Source organism: Squalius cephalus, assembly GCF_949319135.1.
Source record: "Squalius cephalus genome assembly, contig: scaffold_42, whole genome shotgun sequence".
Taxonomy (NCBI): domain Eukaryota; kingdom Metazoa; phylum Chordata; class Actinopteri; order Cypriniformes; family Leuciscidae; genus Squalius; species Squalius cephalus.
The window spans coordinates 178,424-192,238 of NW_027645824.1; the positions used below are offsets into that span (position 1 = coordinate 178,424).

At 39.2% G+C, this 13,815-nt stretch overlaps 1 protein-coding gene across 1 annotated transcript in view; it reads right to left on the reverse strand.

The window, feature by feature from the left end:
* Positions 1–4,295: 4,295 nt before the first annotated feature.
* LOC307154161 (pleckstrin homology domain-containing family G member 3) overlaps positions 4,296–13,815 on the reverse strand; it is a 466,245-nt gene continuing 456,725 nt past the window's right edge. Inside the window, exons 17-19 of the mRNA XM_079898929.1 lie at positions 11,162–11,269; positions 9,359–10,898; positions 4,296–6,877 (exon numbers count right to left, since the gene is read on the reverse strand). Of these exons, the coding sequence (XP_079755055.1) occupies positions 5,961–6,877; positions 9,359–10,898; positions 11,162–11,269 (2,565 nt within the window). The 3' untranslated portion in view covers positions 4,296–5,960. The remainder of the gene's footprint in view (positions 6,878–9,358; positions 10,899–11,161; positions 11,270–13,815) is intronic.

Consider the following 13,815-nt stretch of genomic DNA (forward strand, 5'->3'; position numbering starts at 1 on the left):
TTTGATGATTTCTGTTGCCACATTTAGCATAGTTCCAAATTTTAAAACAAAGAAATCCCTTATGTGTCTCACCTTAACTATCTCTTCGGGGACGTCTTGAGAAAAGGAAAACAAAATAAGAAGGAGAGGAAAAAAAACAAGTAATAAAAACTCAGTGAGTGTTTTAGCGCAATTTTCTGACGTCATGGGATCACAACACTAAGAGATAGTAAATCTTTTCCTGGATTTTTTTTGTGCGTTCCCGAGATTAGACCTTCCTTAACATAATGCCGAAAACCCGAAGTCTCTAGGTGGTCTGGTTGAGGAGTAGATAGAAGTGCAAGATTGGTGCGCACAGACAGAACAGAAATCATGAGTTAACAATCGCAATTTTGTCCGGTGGAAAATTGCTCAAAAAAAAAAAAAAAGAGACACCTCACCGTCAGTCCCCGTAATATGTCAGTTTTCACATCCTGTCTTTACTCCTGTTCCTGTCGTCTGAATGCTTGGAGTTTCTCCTTGTAAGCCCGGGTCCGATCCTTACTCATCTGACCCCTGGTCTTTTTCGTTGTACGCCACGTTAGGTGTCGGATTTGTTCTATAATCGTCTCCGGGCGTTTGATGATCGTTATCGGGAATCCCCTCTTCGCCAAGTCGCTAGTCGCCTCCTCCACCGAGCCATATAACACCGGCCCCTCCGGATAAAATACTCTCATCTTTGCTGGGAATGGAGTTTGGAACCGGATTTTATTCTCTTTTAACACAGATTTCACCTCTGCATATTCCCTCCGTTGCTTTAAAACCTCAGGTGCATAATCATGATCGAGGTTAACTTTGTTACCAAGGTACTCAAACCCACGTTTCTGCCAGGCTAATTTTAATATTTCTTCTTTTGTTCTGTAGCTGGCTATTTTGGCAACGATGGATCTTGGCGCCGCATTTGGCGGTGGCTTTGGCACGAGAGCGCGGTGCGCTCTCTCAACTCGCACTTCAGCTGATTCCGGCAACTCCAGTTTGTGCCTTAATAAACGCTCCACGAAAACAACCATTGATGGTGCATCATCTTCTGATCCCTCTTTGACACCGTGTATCCTAATGTTTTCTCTTCTGGACCGTCCCTCCAAATCCGTCAGCTTAGCGTCCATTTCAATATGTAGTTTAAGCATCTCAGTTACTGCTTCCTCGTTAGTTTGTATTCGAGTTTCTGCGTCTTTGATCCTTTCCTCAGCCTCTTCCACTCTCGTATTTGTCTTATTTATATCCTCTCGGATCCCCTTTAGTTGCGCGTCATTATCTTTCCTAAATTCCCTCAATTCTCTGAGTATAAGGTCCAGACTTGCGTTGCTAGCTTGTTCACCTTCGTCCGTTAGAATGTCGTTATCCTCCATAACACTGCTAGCAGGCGAGGTGTGTTCGTCTCCATCTCTCTCGTGTAGCTCGTTTTGTGTAGATTTCTTTTTATTTTTGATTTTTGGCATCTTAAGCCCCCTTCTTATTTTTACTTTTTGCAAAAGTCGTTATGATTTCGAGTTGCTGTGGGCTGTTTTCGTCTCAAAGGTCGGGAGCACGTTCTCCTATGCTGTCATCCTCTTTCGAGCCAAACCGGAAGTCCCAGATAACCAGTCTTAAAAGCACAAATCTTGCAAAGATTAGAGCAGACTGGGTGAATGAGTTAGGGGAGGAACTAGAATTAGAGGAGGACATTTGGGACAACCAGTGTTGTAATGTAACGGAGTACAAATACTTCGTTACTGTACTTAAGTAGAAATTTCACGTATCTGTACTTTACTTCGCTATTTAAATTTATTTCAACTTTCACTTTTACTCCACTACATTTCCTAGATAAAATGTATACTTTTACTCCGATATATTTCCACTATAAGCATCTTCGTTACTCGTTACTACAAAATAAAATCAGAAGAAATGTGTGCGATTGCAATAAGGGAGGTTTCGCGAATCACTGCTCCTAGATTGCATTACGCACGCTCCGCACGGCGCGCGCTCTATTTCAGCGTAATGGTTGTTTGTTGCCATGCCAAAGGAGGAGGAAGCACAACTGAAACCGCCATGGAAGCACGAGCACCTACTGGAGGACCTCCCGTTATCGTAGACCAACTCTCACGCATTCACCGTGAGACACGCAATTGACACTTTTCACACGCTCTCACGCCACACATCCATTTTCTCACGCACAGAAAAATCGTGAAGCAAAGGACATGGAGACAGAGCAGGGGTGCGTTTCCCGAAAGCATCGTTGGCCAACTATGGTCGCAAGTTCCGTCGTTACCAATAGAGTTCAATGGACATTGCGATGAACTTGCGACCATAGTTGGCCAACGATGCTTTCGGGAAACGCACCCCAGGTTAGTTATGATATAAAAAAAAAATCTCAGCTCTCAGATTCTGTCAATTTTATTACGAAATTCAAACAATAAATACCGTTTTGGCGCTTGTAAATGTGACGTGACAGATCCTAGCACACGTGAACCGATCATCTCGACTAGCTAATAGTAAGTTAAATAAACACGAATGAACAATGTTAAAAGAAACAGTACAACTTACCGAAATGCATATTCATCATACATAATATCGATCAATCAGTGTTTTTCAACCGCGGAAAGGGTCAGTAAAACAGCTGGAGAACAATTGTCACATAACATTTACCTCAGGAAAGCCATATGATGACCATAATATAGGCTATAGCACGTTAGTTGGCTAGAAAAAAACAGCTATAGAGAGTATTTAGCTAAATATGTGTACTATATTACATATTTATTATATTTTTACTTATATCATTAAAAAAAGTTGTTATTATGATAAAAAACGCATTATATTTAATTTGAATTATTTTTAACCTTAAATAATACTACCAGCTGATAGGGCTCTCTGTATGTTTACAGCATTAGGTGAGATTTTTTTTCTTGAGAAAAATTAATGCCTATCTTGTGTACCTAATATTTATCCAAATTAGACAATATTGCATATTGTGATGCAAGATTTTTTTTTTTACATCCCAGCAACCCCTCCCCCCCCCACCCCACAATAAAGCCACAATAAAGCCACAATAAAGTTCACAATCAAAGTTCTAACCGCTTGCTTTAAAAAAAAACAAAAAAAAACAACTTTTACTTCAATTACTTAAGTACATTAAATATCAGAAAATTACTTTTGATACTTAAGTACAGTATATATCAGATACTTTAAGACTTTTACTTAAGTAATATTCTAAAAGGTAACTTTCACTTCTACCAAAGTCTTTTTCTAGTATGATACTTGTACTTTTACTCAAGTATTGCTTTCTAGTACTTTATACAACACTGGGGACAACGCTCTACTAAGAGTAAATGACAGCACTTCCTGTGCCAAGTTGAGCTTAATTCAATTCAAAATTCTACACCGTATTCATTACTCAAAAGTGAAATTGGCTAAAATATATCCTAACATAGATGCTAGCTGTGACAGGTGTCGTAACACTCCTGCCAACTTCACCCATATGTTCTGGTTGTGTCCAGCCCTCACGACCTATTGGTCTATGATTTTCAAAACATTGTCAGAGGCTCTTAACATCGACCTCCAACCTAACGCTGCAATGGCCATTTTCGGTATTACAGATAGAAGATACTCTACACTAAGGAAAAATTATAAAAACATAATTGCTTTCACAACATTGCTTGCACGTAGAAGGATTTTATTACACTGGAAGTCAAACAATCCACCTAAAGTATCTTTATGGCTTAGTGACCTAATGCAATTCATACAGTTAGAAAAAATAAAATACACACTGAGAGGGTCCAGGGACAAATTCTTCTAGTGAAAGTGAAAGTGAAAGTGACACGTGACGGCCAAGTATGGTAACCCATACTTGGAATTTGACCTCTGCATTTAACCCATCCAAGTTAATGCACACACATTAGGAGCAGAGTAGTGGGTAGTTAACACACACACACTGCAAACGTGGATACACACCCAGAGCAGCGGGCAGCCTTTGTGTGGCGCCCGGGGAGCGATTAGGGGTTAGGTGCCTTGCTCAAGGGCACCTCAGTCATTTCCCACCGGTTCTGGAATCGAACCAGCAACCTTGGGTTACCAGTCCAACTCCCTAACCACTAGGCCATGACTGCCCAGTACTATGCCTGGAACCCAGTACTGTCACACCTGGGCAAACTTAAGACTATGCCCACTTAGTACCAATTAGCAGCCCCTCTTGCTTATTCACTTGTTACTGTGATATTTATTTACCCATGTGAACCAAACGTCCTTAGTTGCAGTGAGTCTGTGTATACTTCTTTTTTAATTCTTTTTTTTTTCTTTCTTTTACTTCAATTATTTCTGTCTTAATTAATTATTTTTTGCCTTGGATGAATGTCCCACGTTCCAAGGGGGGGGGGGTTGTTACTATTAGAAAATATGAACATTGTTTCTACAATTGTTGCCTTTTCATGTATATGTGCATGCCCTGTATCACTGGTGCTCAATAAAAATAAAAAATAAAAAATAATAAAAAATGTTGCTAAATTTGTAAATCCAAAGAATGTTGTATGATTTTGGCTAGGTGAGGGATTCAAATTGTAAATATTGTACGAAGTATGAGGTGCCATTACATGTTTAGACATATTTAAATGCTGAAATTCTGCTACAGTTGCTCAGTAATGGCTAATGTTGAATGGCTAAAGTAATTCAAGTGCTGCATGTCGAACTTAGAAAAAACTCTTTAACTCAAAAAATATTTCAGTTTCATATCTGAAAAACAGATTTGCATGAATATCGTATTAATATCAAACCATAAACTGACATGGAGGCTTTATCAAGTTCTGATTTGATTAAACCTCAGAAACAGTGTTGAAAGGAGTCATATGCTCTTGGTTTGACTATCTAAGATTTGCATTTGAGGCCTATAGATCAGAGTCATTAAAATGGGACATAAACAAAATCTGTCCAAGTCTTTGCTAAGTTGAATTTCCTTTGGTTTTATTATGGAGTGAATTTTCCAGACTTTCCACTTTATGAACTGTATTTTTTTGGTGCATTTGTATTAAGTCAGACAGACAAGAGGAATCAATAGAATCTTAATAAATAACAGAGAGAGACACACACAATGATCAATAAGAGAGCAGTTATGAAGAAAATGACAGATTTCACAAAGACCAGTCTATCATAATGGGCTGCTTAACCAACAGTGTTTACCAAATTGTGGCATCAGCCAAAGTCTGATGTTAGTGGCAGATTTATCATGCACCACAATGACACATGGTAAGCTTAAAATTTCAGACAAAATTGTCATACTGTACTACTTCTTACAGTATGTCTTTAAACATTAGGATCTAGTTTCCTAGAAAAAAGGGACTAAATCCACTTTGGTACAAAGGTACATATATATACACTTGGCCCATGCATGCCATCTACAAACAAGCTTTAACATATCTTTTAGTTAAAAGTTAAATAAAACCCAGTTTCCGAGTGATCTGTTCCATTTAGAGTCTAGACTGGAATTACACTAAAGTCAAGTCTATACTGGCAGAGTATACTGTATTACATGAATTGAAATACTTTTGCCAAAATTTAAACAATCATGAAGAAGAATGTCATTACCTTTACATTTATGTAAAATGACTACCAAACACATACATGTATATCTACAATCAAATATGCGAATGGTACATCAGAATGAATGCATGTACAAGAATATACAATATTTACACTTGCTGCCTAGCATACAGACCATAAAAAACCATAGGTTTAACAGTAGGCAACATAAATCAAACAGTGTCCAAAATACCAGTAAAGTAGCATACAAAACGTACAGAATATTAGGTTTGAGGTTTAAATTCGCCAAATGATTTATTTGGCTACAGCATAATATATATATACCGTCAGTGGTCAAGACATTAAAAAAAGAGAAATTAATGAAGCAAAATATTTCACAGCCAACAACTTTCCAGTATTTCTGAAACATAAAATGCATAACGATAAAACGAGTGATTTTATCTTATGCTTTGGAATTTCTCTCTGAGGTTCTTGACAACACTGTGTTGACTAGCTGTGTCAGCCTTCTTCCCAGAATCCAATGCATTTTTAACAACATCATCTAAGTAATCACTAGGGGATGGAGCTTTCTCAAGTTTTTTGCTCCTCTCTGTCTTAGATCCTCCCTCTTCCCTAAGACGGTATTCCTCTGACTCCTGATACGCCCGACAGCGGTCAATGACAGCCATGATTGAGATCTTCTCACGAGAAGTTGGAGAACGAATTTGGACGTAGCCGTCTTCTGTTGTCATTTCCTGTTTCATGCACTCTTTGGTAGGCAGGTCCATCTCTACTGGTGGTGTATCATCAGGTACTTTCTCAACCACTATTATATTCTTCTCATTTGGAAGGGTAGCTTGAGCGGAGACATAGTAGCCACTGCTGGCATTTTTACTCTGAAGACTATGCAGATCACTCAAGTACAAACTACCCAATGTTTGGTCCAGAGAGCCAGTACGATGCTTCCGAGTCATCAATTCTCCCATATCCCTTCCCGGATAAAGTGTGTGAATTGAAGAGTCTGTGGAGCCATTAGAGGTGAACATGCGGCTAGAAGAGCAGCTAGAACGTCTTCTAGAAGTGCCGTCGAACATCCTCTCTGCCACAGAACGACTTTGGCCAGCTGGTGACTGAGAAGATGAGCTGCCAAAGTGTGCATATTTGGAGCGAAGCTCACGGACATCTGGCCAGTTGAAGTTCTCAGGTGGAGGACTAAGAGGACTCCTGGAATGGGACAGATGTGGGGACAAGACCTTTGGGCTACTGACAGAATTAGGAGTGTGGTCTGGGCTGGGAGTCACAAGCTGGGACTTCTGGTCTCTATCATAATCAGCCTGATAATTTGCAGTCATGGACAGCATCAAGTCTGGTTTACCTGTGGAGCAGCAAAACGACAACATTAAGTACAATCACTGCAACCAATATATATTTCAGCAACCAATTTATATTTATTGAAGTCAACCACTTTAAACTGGAAACCAACACGAGTAGACCTCAAAGTTATTTTTTGTACGTACAACATCTGCACTGATTACTTATGACAAAGCAGATTGGATACCACTATACCCATCTATTTCGAGACATTTCATCCTGTAACCCATCATGGTCATCTGAGTTACTCTGAGATTTGAGAATAAATTGGGTGATCTTAGAGCCAGGATAAGATTTCAACGTGACATTAGAGACTGCAACATACTCTGCCTGTCTGAAACTTGGCTGATGCCTTTGGTGTCGGACACGGCTGTTACGCCATTCGATAACTTCTCAGTTTTACGGATGGCTAGAACAATGGAGGACAGTAAATCCAAAGGTGGAGGAGTTTATTTTATGACTAATAATAAATGGTGTGATCCCAGGAACATCTCCACTCTATCCTGCTCCTGTTCATCTCATCTGGAACATCTATTATTTGCCATCTATTTTATTTGCCCTGTGAGTTCACATCCATCATTGCTGCTGCTGTACACATCCCACCTCAGACAGACACAGGTTTGGCTTTGTCCAAGCTACATGATGTGCTTAGTGTCTACATAAACACACATCCAGATGCTCCCTTCGTCGTGAAAGGGGACTTTAATAAAGCCAACCTCAGGTAGGTTATGTCGAATTTTACCAACATGTCTCCTGCCCAACTAGATTGCTATTCTCATTTTAGGAACGGCTACAAAGCTCGCTCGTTACCGGCTTTTGGTAAATCAGATTATGCTGCCATTTTCCTCATACCGGAATATAATCAGACAGGAATCTAAGCAAGAACCCCACGAGAGGAGGGTTTGCCCAATCAGAAGCTACGCTACAGGATGATGTTGACTGGGACATGTTCCAGGTGACTTCAGCAAGTTCACAGATGTAGCAATGAGCTTCGTTAGCATGCTTACTGAGGAAGCATCACTATAAAGACCTTCTCTATTCAGAAAAGGTGGGTGGATAAAACTATCCAAGCTGTGGTGAATGCATGGACAACTGCATATAACGCAGGTCTCTCGTCGGGGAACATGAGAGATTACAAGGCATCGTGCTATGCTCTCCGACGTACAGTAAAAGCCGCTAAACTTAGATACAGAGAACGAGTGGAGTCTCAATTTCAGCTAAAAGACTCTCGTCGTACATGGCAGGGACTGAGGACCATAAGTGCCTTTAGAAGCAATCCCTCTTCTGTGGTGAGAGCAGACTCTTGGCTTGCTGACGAGCTGAATATTTTCTATGCACGTTTTGAAACTAACGTGTGAGCGATATTCTGCCGATCAGCGTGTCAGAACGAAGCAGACCTGTTAGCGATGACCATGTAATCACTGTCACTGAGGACGAGGTTCGGAGGACTCTAAAACGAGTGAATGTCGGAAAAGCAGCCGGCCCTGATAGTATTATGAATGTACCATCTACGACAGCTGAGGAAATTCAGGCTTTCACCAGTAATCCTGAAAACTTTCTATTCGGCAACAACAGAAAGTGTACGAATGTATTTCAGTGTGGTATGGGAACTGCACTAATCAGGCCTGTAAAGCTCTGCAGAGAGTAGAGCGCTTAACCGAGGACATCACAGGGTCTGCATGACATCCTTCTCAGACGATGCAGGAATAGAGCTGTTAAATCATCAAGGACTCCAACACCCTGATAACTGTCTGTTTAGCCTGCTTCCATCTGGTAAGTGCTTCCGTAGTCTGAGGACAAAAACTGAGAGGCTTAGGAGAAGCTTCTTCCCTCAGGTTAATAGACTCCTTAACTTGGACTTGCCTGTATCACTCATCTCATAAGTCTCTCACTCAGTATATTTGGGTATATTAAGCGTCAGTTGCACATAGCACTTGTATTGTTGCTGCAATGTAACATGCGTTTTAAACATTCTCTATTTTTTGGACATTTTATATATTGCTAAATAATATTACATTTGTCAGTTTATTATATACAGTTTTTGCACTTAGGTTTACTTTATTTGTTAGGTTATGCACAGTCAATGGAGCAAACCATATTTACATTTCACTGCTGGTTGTATCCTGTATATCTGTGTATGTGAATCTATTCTGAAAGTTTGCACAAGGTTTGCACAAAGCCACAGGGTGCAGAGGGAAAAAAGCCTAAGCCGGATAAAAAAAAATCGCAACACACAGTAGTGGTCTTTCGTTCTCGAAAACACTGTTTTTAAATGAATTCAGTGAACAAAATAATGATTCAATTACTCATTAATAATACACAAAAAGACTAATAAAAGGATTGCTGGAAATACAGACAAGGAGCAAGGCAAAAAGTGAAAAGTCTCTGTTGTTCTATTCTGTTGTGGTATGGAAGAAAATTGGTTGAAAATGCATTCACTTTTTTAAAATAAAGATTTGATTACAGTCAAAAAGATCCATCTTACCTTTGGTCTCCTCTGGCTTTTCTTCCACCACCGACAGAAGGTTCCTCGTGGCCGACCATGTATCTCCAGACTCCTCACTCCTCTGTCTCAGCACTGGTTGTGTGCACTTAATGCGTTGACTGTACTTCCTTGCAAGATGGAAAACTTTGTTTTGGGATGAATCCGCATCTTCTTCTGACTGTGCTCCTGCATCTCCCTCATCTTCAGTTTCTCCTCTCAACCTGATAACTCTGGGGGCTAGAGATGTAAGGGGCCTACATTCATCCTCACATTGCCTGGGTCTGGTGGCATCATTCTCACTGGCTGCACGGTTTTCCTTCTCTTTCAAAGGTGATGGTGTGAAGGACTCTTCTCTGATAGTGCTCAGATTTGAATCTTCAGATATAACCTGTCCATCAACACCTTTGCCTTGTGTCTTTTTACCCAGGTTAGGACTCTTCCTGAGGAGACTGGGACTCGTTCCTCTATAATAAGGAGTTTCTCTGGGCCTCAGAGCTTTGAGGTCCCCTTGACATCTATTGACCTCTCTTTCCATTTCTTGCCAGACTTTGATCATCTCAGAGGAGGGACGGAAAACCTCTTCCGGATTACTCTCAGTTTGGTAATAGACGGACTGAGGTTTCATGAAACCATCTACATCAGAGTCAAGCCTAGTGAAATCTGTGGGATCACTAACAGGTTGTTCCAGAGAGGATGAATTTGCACTCAAATTGGTCTCTGATAGAGCCGAGGTAACAAAAAGAGGTTCTATAGCTTCATCAATTCCAGATGTATTGGAGGTCGTCTCTAAGACAAGGCCTTTATCATTAGGAATGCTGTTGAAACGACTAACTGAATTCCTTACAAGCCCACTTGGAATGTAAGTGAGGCTCTCTCTACGCTTTAGGCTAAAAGTAGCATCCTGGTGTTCTGCATTCTCATAGTAGCTCCTTATCTTGTCAATGAGTAGTTGATCTTGCCAGGATAGCACTGAATCCCTTCTTCTGTCGATGCTTCGATCAGCGTCAAAAAGTCTGTCGTCACCCAATGACCCGATCATGAAGTCTGCTGATGCAAGGGCTTCCTGGGTCAAAGGAATGCCATGTGACTCAGGTGAGCAGGTGCTAGCAAGGCGGTGTTGACGATCATGGGAATCTCCCAGACTTAGACTGCTTCCAGTCCTGCTGGGAAGACGTGGAGATGGGCAAACATCCGCGGTTATGCTACTACGATGTGTGGCACAGACAAAGTGTTCAGCAATGGTGCTGGCCTTATCAAGCACAGATGATGGTAGAATGCTAGTGGAGTCTGATTTCTCTTCTGCATTCTCCTCTTCCTCTGAAGATTCACCAGGGGTGTCGGTTTGCTGTGACAGAGATGAGGCCTCTTCTGTCTCTTCTTTGGGACCTTTCTGATCATCTTTTTCCCTTGCCGACTCCAGATCCTGAATATTTGGAACCTGTGGGTCCATCTCTATGGACTCTGGATCACTAAAGTTGTCTGGCTTTAATTTCTCAGTTGATCCCCAGTAAGAGGCTATTTTCAGGTTTTGAGATTTGTCCTTGAGAGGGTAAAAAGAGAATGTCAAATTACAGTTACAAGCTGAATCCCTTGATTTCTGGGTTTGTTTAATATATGACTGGGTATCGCCAATAACCTCATGAAACGATACATACCATAGTTCAAAACAGTGGTAAGCTTTACGGTAACCTGTTACTTACTAAATTAACTTATAACCAATCAGTACAATTCTAGTTCTAGGTGTCAAGTACTAAAACTAATACAATTACTGTATATAATCAATAAGTTAAGTAAACAACTCACCTGTTCTGAGATATATCTTTCATCTGTAAGATATGCCTCCACCTGTTCAACTGATGGGCCATTTTCTCTATTAAAATTATTTTCAGTGACCTCACATCCCTCTTCCTCCTAACATAAAAACATGTTTTTAGCATTCATGGGTGTTTGATACTTTAAGACAACTCACTTTAAATACAATACATAAGAATATTTACACTGTTAAATAAGCAATATCATTAGGAACAAATTATTAAGCAAGACAATTATTCTCAGTCCAAATACGGTTTAACCCCCTGAGGTCGACGGTATCGCCGGCGATACCAGCTCGCTTTTTTTCAGTTCAGTTCAAAAGAAATTAATTTTGCTCTGTGGACTTTGATATTACAAGCAAGTTTCATACATCAATCGATTCTGTTAAATGTGTATTATTTTTGTGTATACTCACAATAAAAACAAAGTGTTGTGCTTTTTGCCAAATAAAGAAAAATAAACGTGATGCGAGTTCTGCCTTCTATCTGTCAGTGAAGACCATTCTGAAACGCGTCCGAAAATGAACAATAACTCAGCGAATACTCAGTCAAACAGGCAAACAGACATACAGGCATGAAGCTTGAATTCTCTTCTCTTAAATGAAGTAATTTATATAAAAAACAAATATTCTCATCTTGTGAAATCTGTATTAAAAGAGAGCGATTCCAGTCGACCTCATTACAACTAATTCAAATGTAATGTGACTCCGCCTACGGAGAGCGCGCGCTATTCAAACGCAAATGAATGAGGCAATCCCCGCAATCCTGTGAACGCCCCCATCAGCTCGAGAAAACATACAAGTTTATCAGATCATTACATGTTTACACCGTCTCGTAGCGCTGTGAGGAATAACAATAATGAAAAAAGTACCTCAGAAGTGCGGGTATATCGAGGAGCGAGCTGAGGAATACTGTAAGTTTTTTTTTCTTCTCACGTGAATCGGGTTTCTGTTTATGAATGAATGAACGGCAGAGATGCGCGCTGTTTACCACAGCTCGCAAAAAGACAGTTTAAATTTAAATTGCGTCTCTGTGTGAATGAATGATGATGTTTTAGCAAACTGTATTGCCGTACTGAGTTGAGTAAAAATCGACAGAAATATGTTGAAATAAAATGTAGGCTATTTGTATAAGCAACGTTTTAAACTGAAAATTAACATTTATATGCCCTAATATTTCATAAAAACAACTTACAGTCAGGCGTTTCTGTTTGTGTATGCATGTTTCGGTTTTAGCAAACTGTATTGCTATACTGAGTAAAAATCGACTGAAATATGTTGAAATAAAATGTATTTGTATAAGCAACGTATTAAACTGCAAATTAACATTTATATTTCTTATAATAAAAATGAAAGACCTATGTTACAGACATATGAAAGACAACATTTCGTTGATTAGTTTTGGATAGATTATACATTTTTAATGTAAAATATCTGCCACCTCAAATAAGCTTTCAAATAAGTTTGTTAAATATAATATGTTTTGTCAAAAATAAAGTTATCAAATAATCAATCAAATCCTTAACTTTGAAATATGTATGATAAAATGTATACTTTAGTTTTTACAAAGAAAGATTACACTTGAATTGTTGTAATTGTAACCTTTTTAATAAAAAAATATATTTACAAGGTAGATGTAAACAAACTATTAAAAGGTAAATATAAGCCTTTTCTTTAAATAACTTTTATTGTGTTTTATTATTGACAAATTTGGGGAGAGGATAAATATTCCAAAACTGAAAATACAGTATGAGAATTAACTGCACAATTACTAGACATGTTTTCCTTGGATATTATAGGCCAAATTGCAAGCACAATATGTGGAAAAATAAAAAAGAATTGAGATGCTTCCAACTGTTGCTCTTGCATTCTTGTGGCTCAGTGACTCACCTGAATGAATGGCTAATTAAGTATGCGGGCCCCATTGTCTCCTCAGGTGTGAACCACTATATATACATGACCGTTGACGCCCACTCCGCATATGGCCTTTCCAAACAGAAAGTGCTTTGCAAAATTCAAATCAATGTATTGTGTTATGTGAATGATAAGGCAGGGTGATTTTCACTTCATTTTGAAGAAAAAACACTAGGCAATGACATATTTTAGACAAAAGTCTTATTGGCACATATTTAGAATGTGTTTTATGGCCTTATTTCAGAAACTTTAGTTTTTAGTTTTTTCAATAACCACGCATAAACATTATTCTCTCAAAAATGCAGACATGTACATTCTTGTTGCTCACATTTCATGGTAGCCCTGTTTGTGCTAAATAGTGTGTAATTTTTTTTTGACATTAATATGTTTATAAGCAACTGAAAAAAGCAAAAATGTCAGGGCATGTCAGAACATCTCAAGGACCCCAAAAACACCTTAGACCCCAGAGGGTTAAGTTAGATTCATTAGCACAACCAGATGAAGTAGAATTTTCCCACATTTTTCTGTGCTGATTTTGGGAGGAAAGTCTTGTTAAAAATGTGTTAAACGGAACTAACAGTAATGCAGTTTTATTGATCGCTGAAAGCAAAATCAAAATTAAGTACACTATTTAATAAGTGAACACACAAGGGGTGGAGGATATATAGAACTTTGTGAATGATGGGTTGTGCAATTCTGTGGAAATCAGTGAACTTTTCCCACATAATTCTGT